General features: G+C 44.5%; 3 protein-coding genes across 3 annotated transcripts; all 3 read left to right on the plus strand.

Moving 5' to 3' along the window:
• Nucleotides 1-1,855: 1,855 nt before the first annotated feature.
• LOC311011584 (B-cell receptor CD22-like) lies at nucleotides 1,856-7,175 on the plus strand (the record flags this gene model as incomplete). The annotated part of the gene is made up of 7 exons (XM_084006618.1): nucleotides 1,856-1,877; nucleotides 1,926-2,258; nucleotides 4,061-4,279; nucleotides 4,785-5,042; nucleotides 5,514-5,771; nucleotides 5,850-6,110; nucleotides 7,096-7,175. The coding sequence occupies 7 exons, from the start codon at nucleotides 1,856-1,858 to the stop codon at nucleotides 7,173-7,175; spliced, it is 1,431 nt and encodes a 476-aa protein (XP_083862744.1).
• LOC311011585 (B-cell receptor CD22-like) lies at nucleotides 5,968-26,680 on the plus strand (the record flags this gene model as incomplete). Its single annotated transcript, XM_084006619.1, has 10 exons — nucleotides 5,968-6,110; nucleotides 6,724-6,808; nucleotides 6,891-6,951; nucleotides 7,323-7,495; nucleotides 7,892-8,053; nucleotides 21,449-21,802; nucleotides 23,160-23,381; nucleotides 25,118-25,459; nucleotides 26,114-26,341; nucleotides 26,415-26,680. Exons 4-10 carry the CDS (start codon nucleotides 7,345-7,347, stop codon nucleotides 26,678-26,680), a joined length of 1,725 nt encoding a protein of 574 aa, XP_083862745.1. The 5' UTR covers nucleotides 5,968-6,110; nucleotides 6,724-6,808; nucleotides 6,891-6,951; nucleotides 7,323-7,344.
• Nucleotides 9,944-12,653, plus strand: LOC311011176 (uncharacterized protein). The gene is made up of 5 exons (XM_084005973.1): nucleotides 9,944-10,355; nucleotides 10,613-10,657; nucleotides 10,988-11,075; nucleotides 11,177-11,231; nucleotides 11,349-12,653. Exons 1-5 carry the CDS (start codon nucleotides 10,208-10,210, stop codon nucleotides 11,412-11,414), a joined length of 402 nt encoding a protein of 133 aa, XP_083862099.1. The 5' UTR covers nucleotides 9,944-10,207; the 3' UTR covers nucleotides 11,415-12,653.
• Nucleotides 26,681-26,712: the final 32 nt, after the last annotated feature.

A 26,712-nucleotide genomic window follows, 5' to 3' on the forward strand; every position in this document is an offset into this window, starting at 1 on the left:
TCTGGGGGACCACAGACAGTCTCTGGTTTCTCCACATAGTCTGGTCTGGTCTCTGGACTCATGTGAGCTACTATCTAGACCTCTGGGGGACCACAGACAGTCTCTGGTTTCTCCCACAGGAGGACGATGTCAACGCTGATAGATTTTCACAATACTTATTACCAGTTATTGTACAACACAAATTATAGCGTGATGATGCAAAAGCCAGAAGCCTTCACTTTCTGCTCCAACATGAATGAATGCTAGCTGGCGTCCTTTATTTTATCTTAAATTAAACCAACAGCCCCAGGAGTCATTGCCCCGGGGCCCTACTGTGTTAATCCAGCCATGGCTTCAGTGAGCGTGGAAGACATCCTCTTGTCTTTTTCACATCTTACATTTAACAGGTTGTATTGACTTGAATGGAAGACATATTTTCCTCCATTAAATAAAAATGAGCTGCTGTGGGAATGAAAGGTCCAAACTCTGGGAGATGGTGGTCCAGTGATTTATAACATCAGATAATGTACCAGGATTAATGTTTTTAATTTTGTCTTTGTCTTTTTATTTGCATATTTACTATCTATGTTCTGCATTTCTCTGCAGTTTCCTCGAGCACACATGGAACACAGACATCATCGTCATCTATCTTATTGCTCCACTCTTCCTTTGTACTGTTCATCCAAACCATGTTTTATCAAATAAACACATTTGCTTTATGCAAATTAACACCGATCATAAAACTGTGAAACAGTGCTAACTTAGAAAAAGGAAGTAAACATGCAAAAGAGGAATGTTTGTTTGTTTTTGAAGTAAGTAATAATTAACATGCCTGGAAGCATTTATTTAACCTTTCTGTTTCAAAGACACCGAGAATGCTTTGAAGGAATACATCACATCTCTGGTTCTGCTGTTATCAATGAGTGTCAATGTTTATAGAAGTACTCTTAATCAAAGCATTAAAACTTCTATCACCTCCAAATGAATGAATTAGCTCTTTAATCCGCAGCACTTAAGCAAAACTACTTGCACTAAGATTCAGTGTTCAGACTCTGTTTGGAGCAAAATGCTGCTTTTCAAACTGTTTGGGAATAAACGGCATGATAATACGGTTCAATAATTACTAATCGGTCTGCAGAAGGTAAATACTAAAGCACAAATTAGGGTCCACCGATACCGATTATTACTGATGTAGGAGACTGATAATCCATATTTGTCTGCAGTTTTTTAACAAAAGAGTCCAAATCTAGAATAACACAAAACTTAGTTTAAATTCTTTAAAGCATTTAATTCACAGAAGCTTTCAACATGACCTGAACACAAAGTACAGCTATCAACAGCATTGTTATGAAGATGAACAAACAAAATAAAACATATGATAATGGTTCCCTGAAGTTTTATTAAGTTAGAATAAATAAAATAAAGAGCAGAGAGTGGCGGCATCATCAAATTAAATTATTTCATCAGAATGCTGAATATCGGCGCCGATAATCCGTCGACCCCGAGTACAAATGTGTCAACATTGTTCCAAATTGCCTCTCAACCACGTCTTTACCTCAAACAGACAGTCTGTCCAGAGACTGAACCCACAAGTACCCGACTTCAGTCGATCTCAGCTTCATGTGTTTGCTTTTCTTTTCTGAAGCACCTTTAAACAACGAAACAAGTAACTAAAACCCCAAACCCATGAATCTGGGTCTGCAGTCTGAAATCTTGACATAGGGCACAGAGGGCAAGTATTTGAATAATACTATGTTAAACAACAACTGCCCTCTACTGGTTGAAAGCATGCTATTGCGATACATTTTGTCTTTGCTGTTGGGCTGATCTGAAGCCAGGTGCAGCTTTGGTCACCAAGGAATGCCTCTCCTGTCCTATGAAGGCTGCAGACGTGGACGGTGTGTGGTCAGGAGTCTGACTGTGTCCTGATGTGCTCTGGGTTTCAGGGATTCTGACCGGTTGGGAGGTGAAGTACGCCTCCGAAAAGATCTGTGCCTCCGAAGGATCAACGGTGGTCATGAACTGCTCCTACACATACCCACCCACGATTAACGGCGAGACTAACACAGTCGACAAGAGATTCTGGTATATTGCAGAGGAGAAGGATCTGACCACAGTCTCGCACTACGTGGGTCGCGTGGACTATATCTTTGACAACGAGGACTGCACTCTGAGAGTCAGGGACCTGAGACAGAACGATTCAGCCAACTACCGGTTCAGGTTCATAACCAACCTAGATAAATTTACTGGCGAACCTGGAGTAGATCTAACCGTCACAGGTAACATGACAGCCTCGTGAAAGTTCACCACATTGTGTATTAAGTTTCCAGATGTGTATTGTCGTAGATTACGTTAGATCTTGATGTATCAGAAACAAGTCCGTGGAAGGTGGATCAGCGGGTCAGAAACATCTTTGAACCTGGAGACGAGGGATGTACGACGGCCTATCAGGGTCACTGTAGGGGAAAAGGAGCCGAGAGAGGGAGCAATATTCAGAGAAAAACAGATTTGTTACTTTAAAACTAGCACATTTACGTCTTTATAAAGTTGCAGATTTGCTACTTTATTATGACAACCGACATCTATGCTAGCTAACCTCCCGTGAATGTAGATTTCTGTTTCTAATGAATCATCCCAACGTGTGACAACGCCTCGTTAAGGTCCTTGGGGTGATGATGTCGATGGTTATTGTTGGTTTTATTTATATGAGGACAAACTGTCATCTTATGTGTTTATTGATCGGGGTGGTTGGGCTAAGATGCTAGCGGTAGCTTCACTTGTTGTCATAGCAACGGCAAACATCCTTATCATGTTAGCGGAACCAAGCTACTTTTTTATATCGGCTATATTTTGAAGGGAATATATGCCAAATGAAAGCGGCGGCGAGGTAGGAAGGCAAGATTCTTTATTAATAATTATTATATTAAAAAAAACTTGCAAAATTGCTTTTGCAAGTTTTTTTTCTACAGTGGCCCTAATACACCGTCGTAACGTCGTAGGGATGCACCGACAACAGGACAGGACACATAAATACTTATTTTAACTTTTAATTTATAATCTACATCCCGACTGTAAACTCTGCTCTGTTTGTCTTAAATCTTCAAATGTTCTGTGAAGCCATTCAGTCCAATTAATTAACTTATAAACTCACCACATATGGGGTTGAAATGATTACTTTCTTGCCTGAAAACATATTCAAGCTCTGTGACTAATATTTACAGCTTCAGCCTGGCTCCAAATCTCACAATGCAGATGCAATGCATTGTGGGGCAGTTAGAGAATGTTACAGTAAGCTAACGTCTCACACTCAGAAATTGTTGTTACTGTAGTACACGTCCGGACCAGGCAGCAACCAGAAGGTCCTTAAAACTGTTATTCTCCCTGCTGGCCACCAGGGGGCGACTCCTCTCTGGTTGTATAGAAGTCTATGAGAAAATGGTCCTACTTCTCTCTGCTGGCCACCAGGGGGCGACTCCTCTCTGGTTGTATAGAAGTCTATGAGAAAATAGTCCTACTTCTCCCTGCTGGCCACCAGGGGGCGACTCCTCTCTGGTTGTATAGAAGTCTATGAGAAAATGGTCCTACTTCTCTCTGCTGGCCACCAGGGGGCGACTCCTCTCTGGTTGTATAGAAGTCTATGAGAAAATGGTCCTACTTCTCCCTGCTGGCCACCAGGGGGCGACTCCTCTCTGGTTGTATAGAAGTCTATGAGAAAATGGTCCTACTTCTCTCTGCTGGCCACCAGGGGGCGACTCCTCTCTGGTTGTATAGAAGTCTATGAGAAAATGATCCTACTTCTCCCTGCTGGCCACCAGGGGGCGACTCCTCTCTGGTTGTATAGAAGTCTATGAGAAAATGATCCCACTTCTCTCTGCTGGCCACCAGGGGGCGTAGGCAGATGATATTATTAGTATGTTTATAAAGCATTATTGACATGTGCGTCATACACACTGTTACTGAACTTTATATGAATTGATTGATTACATGATCTGAAGGTCCTTTGATAAGTTTACTTGCCTCCACATGTGTTTGCTGTTAGTGTGGATGTGTGTGTGACTTTCCTACTTCCTCACACATCCAGCTCTCCAGATGCAGGTGACCACAGTCACGGTCCACCCGTCTTCTACCGAGGCGGAGCTCAGTTGCCACAGCCACTGCAGTCATCCGTCTTATGTCTGGTTCAAGAACGGACGTAAAGTACCTGAAGAAGCTGCTGCTTCTTATACTGGCCTCTTTAACCCTGGAGACGGCGTCTCCTGTGCTTTGAGGGGCTACGAGGATCACCGCTCCCCTTCACTGTGTGAGTCCACCTCAACATTATTACACAAGGGATCAGATTGGGAAGTCAACCTAAATTATTGGTCGTTTATGTATGAACTTCCACTGTGGGTGAAAAAAAGACCAGAAAGCAGGGGATGCTTTAGGGGGCGGGGCTTACCTGCTGATTGACAGGTCGCTACCACAACGCTACCAATGCAACTCCACACTCCAAATATGGTCACTCTCTTCAAGATGACGACGGCCAAAATGCCGAACTCGAGGCTTAAAAACTGGAATCCACAAACCGCCGGGTGACGTCACCATGACGACGGTCCCTTATATGCACTTACACACAGACCTATGCTGCAGACTGAATGACTCCCTCATTCCGGTATAGAAAAGGAAATGTCCCTCGTTGAAAGGTCATTTCGTATTCTGATACCGTGTCTTCACCATCACCTGTTTGCTTGCCTGTTTTTATTTGGGGCTTGTTCGATATGGCGACTGTGAAACTCTGTTAAACGTGGATGTTTTTCCTCCTCCAGATGCTCCAGAGTGTCCCTCTGTGCTGATGAGTCCTCCTGGTGATGTAGTGGTGGGCAGTTCAGTGAATCTGACCTGTAGCATTGGTGCTCATATAGCAGCTAACTACACCTGGTACAGGGAGACCCAAACAAGGCTCAGTGAAGACCCTCAGCTGGTCCTCAGCTCCATCCAGACCTCTGACTCTGGACAGTATTACTGTGTAGCTGAGAACCTGCTGGGCAAGAGGACGTCTGAATACTTCTTCGTTGATGTGAAATGTGAGTGAGTTAATCAATGACACAGTGTGTATTAATGTCAAGTGTTGTTATAGTGACAAAGCACTGTTTTAAAAGATTTGAGTTTGTGTTACCATGCAAGGCTAGGATACTGTATGTGTATGGTAGCAATTATGATTAGTAATTATCATAAGCCACTCAAGGCTCACTGAGAAGGTGAGGGCTTCTCTTGGTTCTATTGGGGATGGTTGGTGAAAGCCTGCTCCATGTTCCTCACCTGGTTCCAGATCAGCTCAAGGGCAATAGCTGGGTTTCAACCAGGAGAGGGCAGTCACTCTGCATATGTAGACTATGTAGAATTCAATTACTTTGCACTAATAAATCAGGATTTGGACCCGAATCAATCAACAACACTTCTAAATACATATTTTCAACCAGGAAAAAGAAATAAGTTTGTGGGTTTAGCTACTTTTTAAAATGTGTGTGGCTTTAAATTCATGTCATCTCCTCCAGATGTTCCAAAGCTCCCCTCTGTGTCGATGAGTCCTCCTGGTGATGTCATGGAGGGCAGTTCAGTGACTCTGAGCTGTAGCAGTGATGCTAACCCAGCAGCTAACTACACCTGGTACAAGGAGACCCAACTATGGCTCAGTGAAGACCCTCTCCTGGTCCTCAGCTCCATCCAGTCCTCTGACTCTGGACAGTATTACTGTGTAGCTGAGAACCTGCTGGGGACGACAACATCTGGACACATCTCTGTCGATGTGAAATGTGAGTGATTATTCACTATTATTCACATGTTCTGGTGGAGTAACACACCCTTGATCTCTGTTAACACATCTCCTCCAGATGCTCCAAAGCTTCCCTCTGTGTCGATGAGTCCTCCTGGTGATGTCATGGAGGGCAGTTCAGTGAATCTGAGCTGTAGCAGTGATGCTAACCCAGCAGCTAACTACACCTGGTACAAGGAGACCCAAGACTCACCCATAGCATCAGGACAGACCTTCACCATCACTGACATCAGAGCTGAAGACAGTGGGATTTATTACTGTGAAGCCCAGAACACAAGAGGACGTCATAGCAACACCTTCCATCTGACTGTTGGAGCTGGTGAGTCTTTCATCTGAGGAGGGGTTGTTCTGTGTGAACACACTGATAATAGTCTTCACCCCCGACTGATGAGGACTCAAGACTCAGGCGGCGACCTCTAGGGTTCAAATCCAAAGTCCACAACCCAGTGGGTGACTGGCTACGTCCACTTCTTATATACAGGCTATGCTATGCCATGCAGCACGTTTTTTTTAGACCCACATAGAAGATAAAATATTGGTAACATCTCAGCTCCCAGCCTCGGAGTCTCACTGCTCATCAAAGTCACACTTGGCCCAGGCAGCCAATCAAATCCAGGGAGAGGTTCTGATGCCGGTACATGTGGTAGGAAAGGACAAATCTAGACAAAAGGTTGATAATATGAGTGTTTTTTTTATTATTATTACTATTAATAATTACGATGAACTATATATATCTTTTTCTAGTAGGTCATGAACCAAAAACCTCCTCCTCATCCCAGCATTAGGGGCTCCACGTCTGCATCTTTTTTAAATATATATATATATATTTATATAATATAGTATAATATATGTATATATATATTATATATATAGTTATTTATATAAATATATATGTGTGTGTGTGTGTATTAACTGCCAGTGTTTTCTTCCAGGAGATTCTTGGATATTAACAACTATTGGAACAGTCACTGCTATTTCAATTGTAGGCATACTCATCTCCGTCTTGCTCTGGATTAGGTGAGTAATTCTTCATCGTCAAAAATTAATTTCAAGCGATGAATTAAATGTGTCCATTAATTTCACTGGCCCTCCCAACCAGGAAGGAGAGGAGCACCCAGCAACCAGCTGAGCCTGTGGAGAAACCAGACGGAGGCGAACTGGTGAGGACGATCGGTTCAAGTCTGCATTTCATAAAAGTACAGGCAATGTCAACCTGTAGTAACTATACAAGACAGAGTATTAATACTTGTAAGTCAAGTACTCCTTGTTATGTGAGCTTTTTCAGACTTGTCTCACCCTGTTAGAGGAACTGAAGATCTTTGAGCGTTCCACCAGCGGTCAGTGTTTGTTTTCTCCAAAGGAACAAGACGTCGGATCGTCCTGAGGGTGGATGTGATCCCTCTGCATCACCGTGACCCACTAGCAGTGTGTGGCGGTGTCTGCACATCTGTATATCCTATGTTGTTGTGTTTGGGATGTTTCTAGATGCCGAGATGGAAGCGTTAACACACACTTGTCTTCACGTCTGTAGAAACAACCAGCAGAGCAGCACTATGCCGTCATCCAGTTCTCTAAGACACGAGCAGATCCTGTCTGCTCCGGTACCGGACCAGCTCAGGACCAAACCCACAGACGGGGAGAGGAGGAGGTGGACAGAGTGGAGTACGCCACTATCAAATTCACCAGCGCCGACACACTGCCAGGGTGAGCAGCACTACGAACATACATTGTAAAGGATTCAACTTCCGTAGAGTAAAGTAGAGTTTATGGCCTCAAGTCTTCTTCAGTCAATCAATTTAACACTTAGCTGTAAAGTTGAACCTTGACTCACGAAGCTAAGCTGAAGCTATCAATAACCAGATGAAAAGGAAGCTGAAATAACTCCATCATGATGGTGATCAGTAAAAAGTGCTGAGTCATGCTTTGTTAGGTCAGTCTGCCAGACCACAAGATAACTACTGTTAAAACGCTGGTTTTCTGAATGGAGTCTGGTGGATGGGTTGATTTTGACACATCTAAGTGCAGATTTACAAACTGGTTTAGTTTCAGCGTGACTGTTGTATCATGTAGTGATCTTTATTCTCCCTCTGCCCCACTCAGAGACGCTCGTAGAGACGCTCGTAGAGACGCTCGTAGAGACGCTCGTAGAGACGCTCGTAGAGAAGCCAGAGTGGATCCAGCTGCACTGTACAGCACAGTCATCCGCAACCATGACAACCACAACCGTGACAACCACAACCTCTAATCTACTATTCAAATGTGGTAATTGGGTTTTTCTTCATCTTTTATTCAAGCAGTTAACTACATTTCAATATTATTTCTGGAAATACATTTTCACGGGACTTTCTTTTAGCTCTGATTTCGGTCTTCATCGACTCCTCCTCTTCTCACCTTCGTCCTTGCAGCTACTGCTGTTGTGTGTGTTTCCTGGAAGGCACAATCAAAGCCCAAGGTGTCCACAATGTGAGAGTGAAGCCCGGCTGAATGAATCAATAGTTTCCACTACAATAAATGAAGCATCTGGCGGGCGTGTCACACGTTAGGATTTGGTTCAAATATCCTGTATAACAGATTCAAAGCTCTTTACTGTAAGCCAAGTGTATGTGTCAAAACATCCTAAATACACATTCTGCTGTTTATTTTTCCACTTTGCCTGTTTGCATCTGTCGATTTTTCACCGTTATTAATGCCTTGTTTGCATACCATAAAAGCTGTTAATCATAAAGTGATGATGTTAATGTGAATAATCAACTGCAGACGTTCCACGGTGATATCTATTCCTTCACCTGTAGCGTCTTCAACATGTCTGTAATGTCACAATTCAGATCTTTAAAGGCCGTTTTCTCTAAATGAGTTATTTCTCACTCTGACCCAGAAATCTCCATTCAGCAGCACTTTACACAAGCGGTCCACTCTCCTTCATGTCATCATTGGTGAGAGGTTTGATCACGTATCCTCCATGGCCTGATTTTAACCTGCTGACAGTGTTTTCTGATTGATGGAGCGATACAAACAGTTTCCCAGTATGAAGCACGAGTCCAGATGATGCATCACACGTACAGTATAACAGTATAATGTCAGTCATCTAAAGAGGACGTAGTTTAACAGCCTGATATATCAGGCGGCGGCAGGTGAACGGCATCTTTAACGACGACGTCCTGAGTAGAAGCGCTTCACTGATGTGCTGATGCTCACATCCTGGTACGTCTGCTTCCTTGCGTCTCACACAGCAGCCGGGGGCTTCTTGGTCCTCTTCCGTCTCTCCGTGTCAGGTACTGCACATTCATCACACACATTGTTAGCAACATCATGCATTGTGTTGGCCAGTGTCTTATGTCTTGCATAAAGTTTTTTTTACGTGCTGTAATCTTTTTTAGCGGGGGAGATAAGTTTATAAAGATAATCTATAGATTATCAAGGACAGCCATGTAAGCCTCCTATAGTCGACCTAATATTCGCCTCGCGTTACTGCTCGTGAGTTTGACAGCAGACAGGGGGCGGGGCTTCCCCCCCACGTAGACACCAACCAGGTTTCACCCACTTCAATGAACATGCATGTGAGTTTCTCACATGTCAGTGGTCTGCACCGTCTGCACACCACAGCAGCCTCGCTCAGAGAGGGGAACGACCACATCCGGCCTGGTGCAGGTAGAGACCGGCTCTTTCTCAGGCTGCTTTTCTGGTGTCGGTGGGTGTTGGGTTCGGGGACCTGATTCTCCTTTTGATCATTTGTTTTGCATTGTGGGTATTAACTGTCAGCTCATTGTGCATGTTTATCAGCTAAAGTGGGGGGAAATGTACTCCTTTGCCAACCGGATATCCGTCTTCTGCTTCTTGACCAGAAAAAAGGCATCTTTAAAGACAACGCCCTTCTTAATTGTAAATCGTGTGGCGGGCAGAATTCCCTGAAACTCCATAAATATTGTTTCTGGTGTGATGGTTTAAACTCCCCAGATGTGGTGTTGGTCATTCTGGTTAGCCTGTGCCGAGACTTTGATGTCTGGCTGGTGAACGTTTGTTCCATTTGATCTAATCCCCACATGGATGCTTGTTTGGTCATTTCAGGTATATGGACATGGCCTCATTTGCTAACCTCTGTATTTATTTTCACCTTCATCTACATCAGATAGATCCATACAGCACAGGAAAAACAGGGTAAATCCTTCCTTCAACTGAATTTTCAAGTGTGAAATGCTGCTTTGCTGCTGATGTAACATATTGTCTTCTACAGATTTTCCACATTTGCAATACGTGCCTGAAAGCGTGGGGCACCGTGGCCAGCCGTCACTGCTGGAGTGTGTTGTCACAAGTGCACGAGACAACGTCATACATGTGATCCGGTGGCAGAAAGAGGGAGTCGGAACACACTTAGTGCTGTTTTTTAGCAAAGGGATAACTGAAGTTCAGCCAGGCTATATGCTTGCTGAGCCGTCCTGGAACAACAGGAACATGAACGTATCCCTGCTCATCACCAACTCTGCTGTAGAGCATGAGGGACTTTATACATGTATGGTGTTCACAGACCAAGGTGTTGTCTACGGCTCCATCAGCCTGAACGTCACAGGTTAAGTGTTACATTTAATCCAATGTTATACATACAGCCCCAAGAGGAAGTCCTCCACCAGTCTAGGTCTAAAGCAGCTTAACTAAGGGCTGGGTGATGGCATGAACCCAGACAGGATACTGTTTGGTTTCCTGGCTTCACAACATGTAGAAAGCAGCAATAGTGGTTTTTATAGTGGTCTCTATAAACCCATGTGACATGTACATGTTCATATCCTGCATACTAATATTAATAAAATGTGCTCATGTTTTCTCCAGATGCTCCAAAGCTTCCCTCTGAAAACATCTTTACGGATGTGAAATGTGAGTGAAAAAACAACATTCAGCTTTTTAATCTTAATGTTCGATTTTTAAAATCACTTGAAAAGAAGCTTTGCTGGGTAAGAATACTTTCTCTCTGCTTCACATTGACTTTCTGAGAAGCTCTAGTTGTTGTTGTTTCAGGGGAGGTTTAGCTTTTTTATCGTTAAATTGTATAAAATCATCTCCAGATGTTCCAAAGCTCCCCTCTGTGTCGATGAGTCCTCCTGGTGATGTCATGGAGGGCAGTTCAGTGAATCTGAGCTGTAGCAGTGATGATAACCCCCCCCCCCCATTTCTCTGGCTGAATGACACCTCTCCGTATATTTCCAGGGAATTCAACGACCCTATCGGATATCATCAGGTCGATTGTGGTGGTCGTGACGCTGATTCCTCTCTTCCTCGTGATTCTGTGGATGAGGTACAACAATAACAATCCATCAGTTAATTCCTTTTGTTTTAGTGTTATGGATCTTATTGTGTTTCATTCTGTATGTGTTGTTGTTGTTGGACTCGAACCAGGAAGAAGAAAACTGGGAGCTCCGCCCCTGAACCCCGTGAACCTGTAGAGATGGAGGTGAGACCATGATGTTCATTTAGTCACCATGACGACGCCCCCTTCTTATGGACAGTCTGTGATTAATATATGCAGCTTTTCATGAATGACGTCCATGTTTCCGTCTCTCCCCATCAGTTAGACTCCTGTCATGACTACCAGAACGTGTCGGACTCTGCAGAGCAGCAGGTAGACCTGGTGTGAAGTCCAGTCAGGTCTACAGTCTCCAACCTCACACCTCCTCTGGGATTTTCTTCAGACCGGCCTGATGGAAACAACGTAGGGGGCGAGGCTCTGCAGCATGTGGAGGAAGTGACACGTTCACCTTCAACTCCCCAGCGTTTGTCTTGAAACAGCAGGTTTAGCAGCAGGAACAGAACCATTGGAAGAATGTGGTGTTAATCTAAGCTAATTCTATTTCACGTCATATTACTCAACATGAGGATAAACGTTATTTTCCTCCTGACCAGCTCATGAATCTGCACCTGTCCTGGTTGTCAAAGTCAATAAAACCTGGTACAGTCCGACAGGAGTCCCAGCCCAGCTGGTTGTGTGTCACATGTTCATGAGTGAGACAGGAGAGAAGGCGTTGCTGTGGACGACAGATGTTTCCTGAATGAAACCTCAGTGATTCGTCGACGGTCCGTGAAATCAAATACCATTCAGAATGAGGAGAAGGAAGAAAAAGAGGAGATGGACAGATTCCCGAGGGTTTCAACCAGGAAACATCTGACCTCAACACCCGCATGTTGATGTGTATTTTTTGCAGTAAATCTTCATCCTTTTGATGATGCATTTTTTGGTTTTGATCGTGTTTTTTTGCCACAGGGTTAGCGTGCGTCGGCTTTGCTTGCGTCGTTTACCGCCAAACGGTCATGGTTACGTTCTCACGACAAATCTACGCTAACAGTCGCAGTGAGCTTCAGCTAACAATACTCATAAGTAGGTCACTTCTGTAAAGTCTTTTAAAAATGTCATATAGGAATACAGGAAATATGTGCATACAATTTTCTCGCGTGACTAATATTCTCGTCGGTTCCTTTTGCGTATTGTCGACGTTGTCATCCTCTGAGGACAATGAATGTCCGAACAACGTTTTGCGGACGCGTTGCTGAGCTTTTTCAGTCTGGACCAACCCGACGGATCAACCGATGTATTATCGGACTCTAAATGAACGTGGCTAGCGTCTGTAACCACGTCAGTCAGCTGCGTTGTCTTGTCGGTGTCCCAGCTGTTGGCCCATCTCACCTCATTTATAGTTGGCCTCACGCTGGTTCCCTCCACAAAGTCTTCCACTGTATTCTGGAGATATCATCGACTTCTGACTTTTTGTAGACATGATGGAATTTCAGTCACATTTCAGACCTGATGGTTGTTTACTGGCATTCGGGTCGACGGTGTGAACAGGAAGGAAGTGTGAGAGAACTTCCTCCTTCGGTGAAAGTAGAAGTCCACATCTTATTGAGAACGTTATAGTCTTAGTCTTAGTTTAATCGTCCCTGAAGCCGAGACACGAGAGGAGCAGCGATGACTTTAACAGGATGTGGATTTGTTGTCTTCCTTCTCTTTCTGCCAGGTACTGCACATCCACACACACACATCCACACATCCACACACACATCCACACACACACACACACATCCACACACACACACACACACACATCCACACACACTGTCAAGTTATCTGGGTGATGTTTTCATTTGTGCTTGCCCAACTTGAAATGGCACTGTTACACAGAGTACGCAGGACAGCTCAAGTCCTTCTCCTTCCTTTTATTGAACATGAATTGTTTTAAACGTGAACAACAAGCATTCCGTATTGCGATTCGGATTCGGATTCGGATTAGGATTAGGTTGAAAACCTATTGATAAAGACAAATTCAATCAAGTTAGTTCTCAAATAAACCAAAATGCCTAATCAAACATTTAAATCAAATCCAAATATCTGTTAGATATCAAACAAATCCAAGTAATTCGGTTAGATATCATAAACAAATATATAATTACAATATCGCTATGATATCTAATATCACTGTGTTGTAAAATAACAATGGTCTTCCACACAAACATTTCCACCATGTGCGCCTCCCCCAAACGTGCCCAAGACGTCACTAAGGACGTCTGTGCCGTCCTATGCGCTGTCCCATGGAAGACATGACAAACGGGAACAAGTGCCAGAAACATACGCATTGTGCAAACTACACCTTAGTTCAAAATATAAATTACATACCAATGCGTTCTCTCGTGTCCTCCAATGCACAAACCCTTCTAAGCCCGGCCGGAAATCGCGGACCTTTATAGCCTCACCCGTGCTCACTCACCTCACGTGCCGTAATCAGGCAAGTGCCACCCGGTGTGTTTACAAATCGAACACGTGTGATTTGCGCATTTCCCCTCCACGCCACTAGAGGTCGTCCTCAACGATGCGATGCTATTTCTTTTAATCTAAATGCGATCTCTGTCTTTACACCTCCCACTTGACCTCCTGGTTGCTCAACCCAAGGAGGTCACACTCTATCTATGTATTTCTATCGTTGCTCTTCAACAGGAAGAAGGATGACCAGTCGTCTCACATCCCTGCAGAGAATGGACACAGGGATCCTCTTCAAGCGTCTCCTGGCTCCTTGTCTGCTCGTGTCCCCTATGCTTGGCTTCATGACTGGAACAGGGTAGCTTGGAAAGGTCCTCACAATTACATCTCTGACGATTCCTCTTCGGTCAGCATTAACACTGACTACCCTGGCCAATTTATATTGACTCCTCAAGGCATTTTGGTCAGCCAGCCAGACCACATCTCCCACTGCAACGTTCCTCTCTCTTGTGTGCCACTTGCTCCTTATGAACAGGTTAGGACCAGCTAGCTGGCACCACTTCTTCCAGAATTTGCTGACCTCTGCTTGTATGGTTTGGAGTCTCTTGTATGGGTAGCCTTCAAACTTGAAATCTCCCGGGTCTCCTCTTGGGTTGGCTCGTCCCAGTATGAGGGAATTGGGACTGATGTATTCCACACAGTCCTCTCGGCTTTGAATCCTGGCATTTATCGGTCTTTCATTTGCCAGGTTGGCTGCCATGAAGAGGAATGTTTGGAATTCCCCCCATGTGAGAACTCCATCACCACCAAGGTTGTTCAGGGCCCGCTTCACTATCTTGACAGCTGCCTCTGCTGCTCCATTTCTGTGGGGAGAGTCTGCAGGGTGAATCCTCCATGACCACTCTGTTCCATGATTGACAGCTTCCTCTTCAATCTGAGACCTGTTCAGTCTGCTCAGGAATCTGTGAAGCTCCTCCAGAGCAGGTCTGGCCCCTACAAAGTTTGTGCCAGGATCTGTCCACAATTTCCTAGGGTGTCCCCTCAGTGCAGAGAACCTTTGGTAGGCCAGCAGAAATCCCTCAGAAGACTGGTCACTCACAACATCAGTGTGTATGGCTCTTGAAGCCATGCAGCAGAATACAACCGCCCAGACTTTGAGTTTGACTCTTTTCCTCACTTCATCTTTTACCTTATAAGGTCCGAACAGGTCCATGGTTGTAAACTCAAATGGCAATGCTGGGCCTGTTCGCTCTGGTGGCAAGTCACTCATGATCTGCTGGCACTGTTTTGCCCTGTTTTTCCTGCATACCACACAACTGTCTACTACTTGTTTTGCAATTCTTCGACCTTTGATTACCCAGGCTTTTTTCCTCATCCTGAGCAAGGTTCCTGCTATTCCCTCATGGTTTGCCTTGTGGGCTTCCTGTGCCAGCAATGTAGACACCCATGCCTCGTATGGTAAGACGGGCACTGCAGTTTTGTCTTCATCAAACATCTGAATCCTGCCTCCACAAACCAAGAGCTCAGAGTCCACATCTCTGTATACTGCCAGTCTGCTTAGGGTAGTGTCAGGAAAAGCTACACCTTCCTGAGCTTCACCAAAGAGATCCCTGAGGGCATCTTCACGCTCTCTCACTGTAAGCACAGTTTGCTTGGCCTTTTCCTTTAGTGATGCCACTTTATGCTTAGCTTCTTGAGTTCTTGACTGGCTTTTCATCTCTATCCACTTCTTGGCAGCTCGCCATATCCAGGCGATGATCCTGACCAGCTTGGACAAGGAGCTGTAATTCCTCACTTCCAGTAGGTTCTTTATTTTCCATCTCCTGGGTGGCCTTCCTGCCAGAAGAGCTGGATCAGCGGCCATACTTTTCTCTTCACCTTCATCCTTCAGGTCTTTTTGAGGGGCACTTGCTTGGCTTATTTTTGCTTGAGCCCTTGTCATTCCTGCTGAGAATGCCTTTCTCTGGAGTCTGTTGACACTCTCTCTAGCGTGCGCTGCAACCTCTCCTGCTGACTTTTTAGGCCACTCCTCCACTGGCCACTTTAGGAACTCTGGTCCATCCTGCCATGTGGAATCCTCCTTTAGATCTTCTTGAGTGCCTCCTCTTGTAATGATGTCAGCAATGTTAAGCTCTCCAGGGATCCACCACCAGTCTTCAACTGGGCCAGCCTTCTGGATTTCACCCACTCTGTTCGCAAAGAAAGTTTGGTACCCATAACTCTCTCTTTGAATGGCTCCTAGGACTGTTTGACTGTCCACCAGATGGAGCCATCACTCTATCTCCAGGCCTCCATGCTTCTCAACATACTTCCTGAGCCTGGCTGCAAAGACTGCGCCGCAGATTTCAGCCTTCACGGCCTCCCCTTTCTGATCCAGTGGAGTCAGCTTGGCTTTCGACTCTACAAACCGGATATCGACTCCTTCACTAGTGTTCCACCTCAGGTACATCACAGCTCCATATGATTTGTCACTCCCGTCTGAGAATGTGATTCCCCATGGTTTCCCTCTCCAGTGAGCTGGTGTCAGGCTTCTTTGAAACTGAACTTGTCCAAGCTGCGCATACTCCTCAAACAGCTGAATGGCTTCTTCTCTGAGGCTCTCTGACAGTGGTTTATCCCAGGTCTCACGGGTCAACTTCCCTCCTCCTGCCTCCTGGAATGCTCTCCTAACAAGGATAGCGCCCTTCTGTTTCAGAGGTGATACCAAACCGATGGGGTCGTAGAGTCCAGCTACTTGGCTTAATAGGTCCCTTCTTGTCAGCGGGTTAGGCGTTCCAGGTTTCACCTCCATTCTGAGAAGATCCTTGCCTACTCTCATCTTCTTTTTCCTTTTGGAAAAGTTGATCGAGGTCATCATGTAGAGCTTGTCATCCTCCACCTTGTATCCAATGCCCAGGGCTTTGTTATCTTCATCCCTCATTTGGTTTGGGAGGATGAAGGTTTTCTTCTTCTCCATCCCTTCCACTCTTGATGTCAGGACCTTTGCTGCAGCCTCTGGCCTCCCACTTTGGCCTGACCGGACCCACGGTTTCAAAAAGAAGCCTCCGGCTCTCAGAATTTCTTCCACCCCTTCAGTGATCTTGTCTAGTTCCTCCAGGCTGTTATGGGAAGTTAGAATGTCATCCACATAACTGTCCTTTTCCAGGACTCTGCGCTCCTCTTCCATGTGATCAAAGATGGCCAATCTTGCCGTCTCTCGCATAGCTACCTGTGCAATGCAACCGGCTGGTCTGTCTCCAATGTTCACCCTTGTGATGGCATATTGACCCATCTCCTCGTCTGGATTGTCCCTCCAAAGGAATCGGTGGAGATGCATCTCTCGACCTTCTAGCCACACTGAATTATACATCTTCCTGATGTCTCCAAGTGCAGCATACACACCTCTTCTGAATCTCAGCAGCACAGCTCTGATCGGGTTTAGAACATCTGGCCCCTTTAGCAGAATATCATTCATGCTCACTCCCCTGCACTTCTGGCTGCTGTTCCACACAAGCCGGACTGGAGTCGTCACTGAGTGAGGGTTTGGCGCCACCAAATGGCTTACATACCACACTGGTCCTTTCCACTTGCTGATGACATCATTAGTGAGTTTTACGGCTGCGCCCCTCTCAACCATCTCGTGGACCTGGGCTGTGTATGCTGATTTCCACTCTGGCTCCCTCCTTAGTTGTCTTTCTGTTCTCAAGAATGTAGCTTCAACTGCACCTTTGTTGTTGGGGAGCGAGGCAGGATCTTCTGTCCATGGATACTTTGCATCCCAATGCGGAGATGTTGTGTGAGAGTCTCCTTGGACATAGGTGAGTCCTTCTTTTATTATTTCAAGCTCCCTTTCTTCAGCCAGTGTCATTTCCTTTCCTCCTGGTTGGCAGTTTCCACAGCGACATCCTCCGCACTTTGGCTCACAGGCTGCTCCGATGCTGTCCCATCTCCACCACTCCAGGAACTCACGGTTTGCAGCAGCTGTAACCGTTTCCTTGGCACTGTCCTTTCGCTGCCTACGGGCTGCTTCAGTACTTGGGCTCCCAACTATCTCCTCATACTTGACTGCAGCAGTTCTCATGGAGCGAGCGAAGTGTGTTTTGGACTCATGTGCTGCCACCTCTATCTCCTCGAACAGGTCAGGGTGTGCTCCGCCCACTGTCATTCCCAATGGACTCTCCCACAAGACGAGGTCCCCAACAACTTTAACCCTTTGTGGAGCAAGTCTTCCCTCGCGATGGCTGATGAGCAGATCAATCTTTTCCGGCCTCCTTAATTCCTCAAGCTTCACTTCTGGGAAGAACTTCTGCAACTTTTCCGGCTTGACAACTTTGTGCACCTTGGCAATCTCATCCAGGCCGTAACAGATCAGTTCATGAGCCTTCTCCGCTCCTTTGGGGGTTTTCACTCTGACTCGAAGAAGATATCTTTCCGTGTTCACCTTGATGGTCATTCCGCCTACACCATGCACAACCAGGGTTACTTCTTCACTCCGCAGCCTCAGCCTGTGTGCAGCCTTATGGGTGATATAGTTCGTGTCTGAGGCAAGATCAACAAGAGCTCCCATCTTCTGCCCAGCATTAGCAGTTACCTCCATCAGCATCATAATGACAGGAAGCTCGCACAGGCCACTTTTCTTCAATAGCTGGGACTGGTGGTACCTCATGCCACCCTCTGTAGCTTTGTTTGTGAATGCCATTCTGCACCTTTCTGCTTGCACTGAGGACAGCTCAGCGAAGAATCCTTCCTGTTCGGCTGTCAGTTTGCTCTTTCCTCTGCCGTCTTTCCCACTTCTCTCCTCATTTCCACTCTTGTATTCTCCTTTGTGGCAAATAAAGTAATGGTGATCTGAGGAGTCTCCCTTCTTACAGTCTTTGTTCCTGCATAGGAAAGTGTCTCTGCAGTATCCATCATCTTCATGACATCCAAGACATTTTCTGCATGCTCCCAGCTTCTTTACAACAGCATTCTTCTCTTGTAGCTTCAGCCCTTTGAACTTTCTACAGAAGAAAATCTTGTCACTGTGCCTTCCATCACCGCAGACAACACACACATCTTCCTGCCCTCCTTTCTTTGTGGTTCTTGTAGAAGCATACTTTCTTTCATATTTCTTCTCACGTTCTGGTTTCTCCATCTTCTCCACAAACCTTAGCTGGTCAAGTCTCTCTAGGATCTCTTCTTGATTCTTCAGGAACTTCAGGAGCATGTCAAAGTGGTTGTCTGTGGTGACATTATTGCTAGAATTCACCATAAAGGCTAGCCAGTCTCTCTTTACAAAGTCGGGTAACTTGCTCTCAATGGATTTAATGACGAGAGGGTTCTTGATTGCGCCAGAGTTTCCCAGCTCTGTGAGGTCTGCTAGGGATTTTTCCACTGCTTGGATCAGGTCGATGACTCTCCTTGGCTGGCTTCCCCTTGCAGGGGGTATTCGCTCCAACTCCTCCAGGATTTCTATGGCAATGGTTGATTTATTTCCATACCGGTTGTCCATGACTCTGAACATATCCTCTGCAGTGTTGTAGGTTGACAGCCGGATATCCTTCCCAATCTTGTCATCCACACTGTCCAGGAGTTGAATTTTCTTGACTTCGGCTGAACCAGACGGCTCTCCCTGTCTTTGAAGGCTCTCCCAGTCTTTCTTCCATCTGTGGTATTCTCTTTTGCAGCCTGAAAAGATGGGCAGTGTGGTTGGTTTTATTCTGACAATTGGTTTTGCTGGCGGGGGATGTGCTCTCACTGCTTCAGGTCCTGAGGCTCCTGCAGCCAGCGCATCCTTCGACATCCTCTGTGCAATGACAAACTCAGCCTTCCTCAGTTCAAGGTTGCCGTTCAAAGCTTTCAGGTCCTTGACCCTGCCATCTAGCTCCTCTCTTTCAGCCTTGGGGATCCACCGCTCCCAGGTTTGCATAACTCTGGCAGCCTCATTGATCCTTTTCTCCAGTAGAGTCAGGTGCATCTCATATGCATCCAGGTGAGTACTCTCCACAGGTAACTTCTCCGCCCGACCGCAGGCCTTCTCTCCTTCAATGATTGCAGTTGTGACAGCGTATTGGCCATATCTGGACCACAGGTTTGTTTGGACAATTCTTCTCACCTCTCCAAACCTTGCTTCTGCTTCGTTAGCGGTTCTCTCAACGTCTAGCTCCTCCTTCTCTTCGAGAACCGCGTCTTCCTCTTCTGGCTCTTGAGACTCGGCCAAAAGCCCTGTCTTGTAATCATCATTCGCTTCAAGAACGATTTTCCGGCAGTATGAGAGCTCGGCGAACTCCTCCCTCAGCTCTGTTTCCACCATGCTGTCTGCCCCTTTGCTGAGGAAGTTGGCCTGTCTGGTGAAGGTGCTTTTCGCAGCGGTTCTCTCCTTCTTGAGCTGCTTCACCGTCTTTCCCACGACATCTTCCGCCATCTTGACCTCACGGGCCAGCACAGCTCTCTTCTCCTGCGTAAACAGCTTTTCCTGGACTTCCAAGGCCTTTTATCCTCTTCTCCAAGCTGCTCCGCTGGTTTTCAACTGTCAAGTTATCTGGGTGATGTTTTCATTTGTGCTTGCCCAACTTGAAATGGCACTGTTACACAGAGTACGCAGGACAGCTCAAATCCTTCTCCTTCCTTTTATGGAACATGAATTGTTTTAAACGTGAACAACAAGCATTCCGTATTGCGATTCGGAGTTAGTTCTCAAATAAACCAAAATGCCTAATCAAACATTTAAATCAAATCCAAATATCTGTTAGATATCAAACAAATCCAAGTAATTCGGTTAGATATCATAAACAAATATATAATTACAATATCACTATGATATCTAATATCACTGTGTTGTAAAATAACAATGGTCTTCCACACAAACATTTCCACCATGTGCGCCTCCCCCAAACGTGCCCAAGACGTCACTAAGGACGTCTGCGCCGTCCTATGCGCTGTCCCATGGAAGACATGACAAACGGGAACAAGTGCCAGAAACATACGCATTGTGCAAACTACACCTTAGTTCAAAATATAAATTACATACCAATGCGTTCTCTCGTGTCCTCCAATGCACAAACCCTTCTAAACCCAGCCGGAAATCGCGGACCTTTATAGCCTCACCCGTGCTCACTCACCTCACGTGCCGTAATCAGGCAAGTGCCACCCGGTGTGTTTACAAATCGAACACGTGTGATTTGCGCATTTCCCCTCCACGCCACTAGAGGTCGTCCTCAACGATGCGATGCTATTTCTTTTAATCTAAATGCGATCTCTGTCTTTACACACACACACATCCACACACACATCCACGTCAAGTCTTTTAGAGGTCTTTTCTGTACCATTACATGTTTAGCACAAGTGTCCTATCGGATCCAGCACAGTTGTGTGGGAACGTGGTTTAGGGTTGACTGTTGGGTAGTTTAATCTACGGATTCCAGGAGATTAATTAAATCAAAACATGCAGGTGCTTTATCGCCCACTTTACTAAAGTACGACCAAAATATTCAGTGTTACCGGAATAAACCATCCTGTAACTCTCATATCTATGGACTTATTTTATTGCCATTATACCTGAAAGGTGAAGCCGAAGCTAAAGTGCCTCAAACTGTCTCTTTGCTCTCTGCTGGCCACCAGGGGGCAACCTATCTTTTCTAAAGCTCCCATATTATCGTGTTTTTCATCAATTTCACACAGCTGTCAGAGGTCCAACAACACTGTATTCGTTAGGTAACGACGGGAGCTGGATCTGAACAGCCTGTAGGAGTGCCGTTGTACCAGTGGGGGCGGCTCAGGGAGGACCAGTTTATAGGTGTAGAGACCAGAGAAAACCCTTTTTTAATAATATGGGACCTTTAAATATACAAAAATCGCAATGTGTGAAGTAGTTGCTGAAACTGTCATATGATTGTAAGTAATTCTCTCTCATGGGTTCATGATGTGAGACGGTCTGAGCTGTTGATTGTGGTTTCTGTGTGTTCCAGTGATACGGGGTCAGCATGGCTGGGGGGTCACCTACACCTCCACTCAGATCTGTGCCTTAGTGGGATCAACAGTGGAGATACACGGCAGCTACACGCTCCCGTCCGCAATAAACCCTCTGACTGCAGCAGAACACACCGTCTGGTTCAGCAGAGTCGGCGAGGGTGGACCTGCGGACCTGAGAACCGACTCCAGGTACTCGGGTCGTGTTCGGTATCACGGCGGGAAGAACAACTGCACTCTGAGCATCACAGACCTGAGGGACAGCGACTCGGCCGTGTACATTCTCGTGTTCACATTCGACCAATCAGACGAGAGCTTTGCTGGTTCACCTGGAGTCACTTTGTCCGTCACAGGTAACTCGCCTTCAATACAAACGTTAAACACGTTAAATACACCATGACGTTGGTGACGGCGTGTCCATGTACGACAAAGCCACTTGGTCAGGTGACTAACGATTCATGTCACTGATGTTCCACACAGGACAGGAACAGCGGTCTCCTGCACTAAAGTCCTACATTTACTGTGGACCGTCTCACTTTTTTTGTGTTGCTCCACCTGTAATTCAGCCGGGGATTAAACAGCCAACCAGCAGCGACCCAGCTGTGTGATTTGGTCACGTGACATTTAGAGATTTTAGGGGAAGACTGATTGTGTCTCTGGGTTGTGTTTTGTTCTCGGTGGGCTTGAACATCCGTGCATAGACACTTCATCTCCGTTCCCTCCTGACTGGTCCAGGTCTGCAGGTGCAGGTGGTGAACACGATATCCCACCAGAGTTACACCAAGGCAGAGCTGCGTTGTCACGGTGACTGTTCTCCACCCGATCCTGCGTCCTACATCTGGTACAACAGTGGACACAAACTGGCTGCAGAAACAGCTTCTTGGACGCCGTTAGTCGAGTCAGCAGACAGCTTCTCTTGTGCTTTTAAAGGACACGAGGGTTTCCCGTCTCCTTCAGTGTGTGAGTTCACTTCAGGCCTCCACAAACACTCAAGTTCCTTTTCTTTATTGTTTCCCCTTTTTTCTATTTGAATATCTTTTTTTGGCATTGAGCTCCGCAGATTCACTTCTGCTCTGTGTCACTGCTGTGAGAGATGCCGCAGCTCCTTTAAAGATGTCTTATCCTTCAGGTGTTGATAGTCAACGCTGCAACACCGTGTCTTACCCTGACAGAAGCATCTGTGCCTTCAAAGGCTCGTCGGTCGACATTTCCTGCACCTACAGCAGTAATCAATACATCACATCCAAATTCTGGTTCAGTCCTGAACGGAGTCACAAGTGGTGGGATCCAGACGAACCTGAGGACCTGAGTGAAGACTCCCAGTACGGAGGTCGTGTTCAGGTCATTGGACGCTCCACTCTGAGAATCAGTGACCTGACAGAGAGCAACTCGGCCGAGTATCGCTTCAAGTTCAAGTCTGGAAAGTTTGAATGGGAATAATATATATATTATAATATATATATTATATATATATATATATTATATAGATATAGATATATATATATTATCTTTTAAATTGACAAATAATTCCGACGTTGACTACCAGAGATATTTTTCCTGTTATAAGGTCCCATTGGCAGCAGCAGAAGGGGCGGGACTTCTTTATTGTGGCAGGTGGATGATGAATTGTAAAAAGAGATATATGAGCTGTATGTCATGTTTGCTTTGATGTGTAATATAATATTAGTGAAGAACATTGTTGCTTTACAGATCCAGATCTTCAGGTGAGGATATCACCATCGTCATATTCTACCTGGGCGAAGCTGACGTGTCACAGCAGCTGTCGACTACCTGATCCTTCTTACTTCGTCTGGTATAAGAATGGACAGAGATATCGGGAAACACCATCTCCCTTAACGGGCTACTTTAGTTCTACAGACAGCTATTCCTGTGCTGTGAGAGGACGTGAGGATTTTCCGTCTCCTCCCAAGTGTGAGTTTATTTCACTGGGTTTTTTTGGGACATACTATACAACTACTTTTTCAACTTACGACAAACTAATATGCCTTTTTTGAAATCTTATATGTCTTTTTGGCCTACTACACTATGCTTTTTTAAAAATGTAAACCTGAAAAAGTCATATTAAATTATATCTATACTATGTCTGTTATTTGACAAACTACCATGACTTTTTTCATGATTTTTTTTCATGACTTTTTGTGACTTTTTTCATTAATTTTTTTTTTTTTACTTTTTTCATTAATTTTTTGTTTTTTTTACTTTTTTCATTAATTATTTGTCATAACTTTTTCATGATTATTTCTCATGACTTTTATCTATGATTATTTTCAAAAACTTTTTTCATTACTTTTTTCCACAAATGTTTTCATATCTTTTTTCGACATACTGTATACCATTACTTTTTATCATGACTATTTTTCATGACTATTTTAAGGACTTTTTCAGGACTTTTTGTGAATTTTTGTATTACTATTTTCATTACTTTTTTCACGTCTGTTTCCGACATACTGTATTTCATTTTTTTTCATGACTATTGACATTACTTTTTTTCACAACTTTATTCATGACTTTTTTTCACTACTTTTTTCCATTACTTTTTAAAAACTTTTTTCATTACTTTTTCGACATTCTATATACCATGACTTTTTTTCATTACTTTTTTAAACGTACTATACTGACTTTTTTCATTACTTTTTTGACATACTATTCTATGATTTTTTTTCAACATGCTATACTATGACTTTTGTAATGACATTTTGGCATACTGCACTATGCCTTTCTTAATTATTTTTTTAAACATGAAAAAGTATCAAAGTAAAAAGAATAGTATTTTTACAGCGCCATCTCAAAGGCTGCAACAAAAAGGGGAGACCAGACAATTTAAAGTAATGCATAGATGTATTTATTTCACAAATCAGCCCAAATGAATGAAACAATTGTGGAAGTGATGTGTCCTTGTGTGGTATGTGAAAATGTCTGAAACAAACAAAAGAGCAGTCATGTCAACAAATGGGGAGAGATGGGGAGGTCCATCACACATCACACATCCACATCAGGCTGAGGTGTGGCTCATCACCTGTTAAGTCCTGCAAGAGAAGGAAATGAACACAAACCCCTGCTGGATTGGAGGGGTCATCACAGGATGTCAAAACGTTTCAGGAAAAGTCATAGTATGTAGGTAAAGAAAAATGTATACAGTATAGGCTAGTATGTTGGAAAAAGTCATAGTTAAAAAAAACAGTAGAGGAAAAAATCACAGTATAGTATGTAAAAAAAGTGCAGAAAAAGTCATTATAGTATGTCGGGAAAAGTGATGAAAAAAACGTTTTTAAAAGATATTTTACAAGTTATTATATTATAATTTTGAATGACGTACTGTGTGTTGACTTTTATCTACAAACTATACTATGAATTTATACTATGAACACTATAACAATAACTATTTTTTTTATATTTTATCACATTTTTACTCTAACATACTTTATGATGTTGTTCTATGAAACAATATACTTTGTCTTTTTTCACATACTATACTCTTATGAGATACTACACAGGAAATGTGTCTGCCAGCCTCTTTGCTGACACTTTCTGATGGTGAGGACTACGACGGCTCTGAAGCCATTTGTGTGGGATTTTTTTTTCCATGTTTGAGGACGCCCTTCTGCCGACATAAAACAAATATGAAGTGAAAATGTTTTATGTTTCAGGTGTCCGTGAGCAAACCTGTAACAGAGTGACTTACAGTGACAGAAGCATCTGTGCCGCCAAAGGCTCGACGGTGGACATTTCCTGCACCTACTACAGCAGTTATCAATACGTCACATCCAAATTCTGGTTCAGTCCTGGACGGAGTCAGAAGTGGTGGGATCTAGAACGACCTGACTCCCAATACGGAGGTCGTGTTCAGGTCATTGGAGGAGAGGGAGGACGCTCCACTCTGAGAATCAGTGACCTGACAGAGAGCGACTCGGCCGAGTATCGCTTCAAGTTCAAGTCTGGAAAGTTTGAATGGCGGAGCAGTTTACCTGGTACAAGGCTGACGGTCACAGGTACTGATGAACACACAATACTGCATGTATATATGTATGTATATACATGCAGTAGTATAGTTAGAGTCACAGGTACTGATGAACACACAATACTGCATATATACTTACATATATATACTGAGGCAGTAGTATAGTTAGAGTCACAGGTACTGATGAACACACAGTTAAAAAAGCCTTGTTAGTTTTTATGGTTTCCTATTAAATTAAATAGTTTACAAATCATTGAACATTAAAACTTATAAGAGTGTTTATTTACTCTGTTAATCAGGAACATCGTTCAGTCGGAGAAAGTACTCCGATCGGGTACTTTAGTAAAAGTAGTCATACCACTGAATAGATAATCAAATAAACTTAAAGTAGCCTACCTGACATAAAATTACTCATTTTGCCTAATTTTAGAATAATCTAGATTATATTATTGGATTATAATTATTCATGTTTTAACATTTTAAACACTTTTAACATGTTTATTATATTTTATCTGCTGGGCAGCCTGTGAATTTCATTGTTGGCCATCAATAGTTTTATCATCATTATGTACAAGAATGTGATTACAACGTTATTTCATATAATAACGATGAAGAACTGGTGGTTTGACCGGGGTTCAGAGTGTCACATGATTTTATCGGTTAGCCAATGGCATGTCACATGCAGCCCTCCAGGTGCAGGTGAGCGGAGCGACAGGCCGGCGGTCCGACGCCGAGGCAGAGCTGACGTGTCTGAGCAGCTGCAGTCCAGCAGCCGGTCTTTCCTTCGTCTGGTTTAAGAACGGGGAGGAACTCTGGAGGGAGGAAGGATCTTCATACACGGACCGGTTTTATCCTGGAGACAACATCTCTTGTGCTTTGAAAGGACACGAGAACTACAGAGCTCCCTCAGTGTGTGAGTCTTCTCCACTGTGGAATTCATAACAATATTGCTTCTACACCTTTTTAAGCAATGTCATCTCCTCCAGATGTTCCAAAGCTTCCCTCTGTGTCGATGAGTCCTCCTGGTGATGTCATGGAGGGCAGTTCAGTGAATCTGAGCTGTAGCAGTGATGCTAACCCAGCAGCTACCTACACCTGGTACAAGGAGACCCAACTAAGGCTCAGTGAAGACCCTCTCCTGGTCCTCAGCTCCATCCAGTCCTCTGACTCTGGACAGTATTACTGTGTAGCTGAGAACCAGCTGGGGACGACAACATCTGGACACATCTCTGTCGATGTGAAATGTGAGTGAAAACACAACATTCATCTTTTTAATCTTAATTT

Source organism: Eutrigla gurnardus, assembly GCF_963514095.1.
Source record: "Eutrigla gurnardus genome assembly, chromosome: 3".
Classification (NCBI taxonomy): domain Eukaryota; kingdom Metazoa; phylum Chordata; class Actinopteri; order Perciformes; family Triglidae; genus Eutrigla; species Eutrigla gurnardus.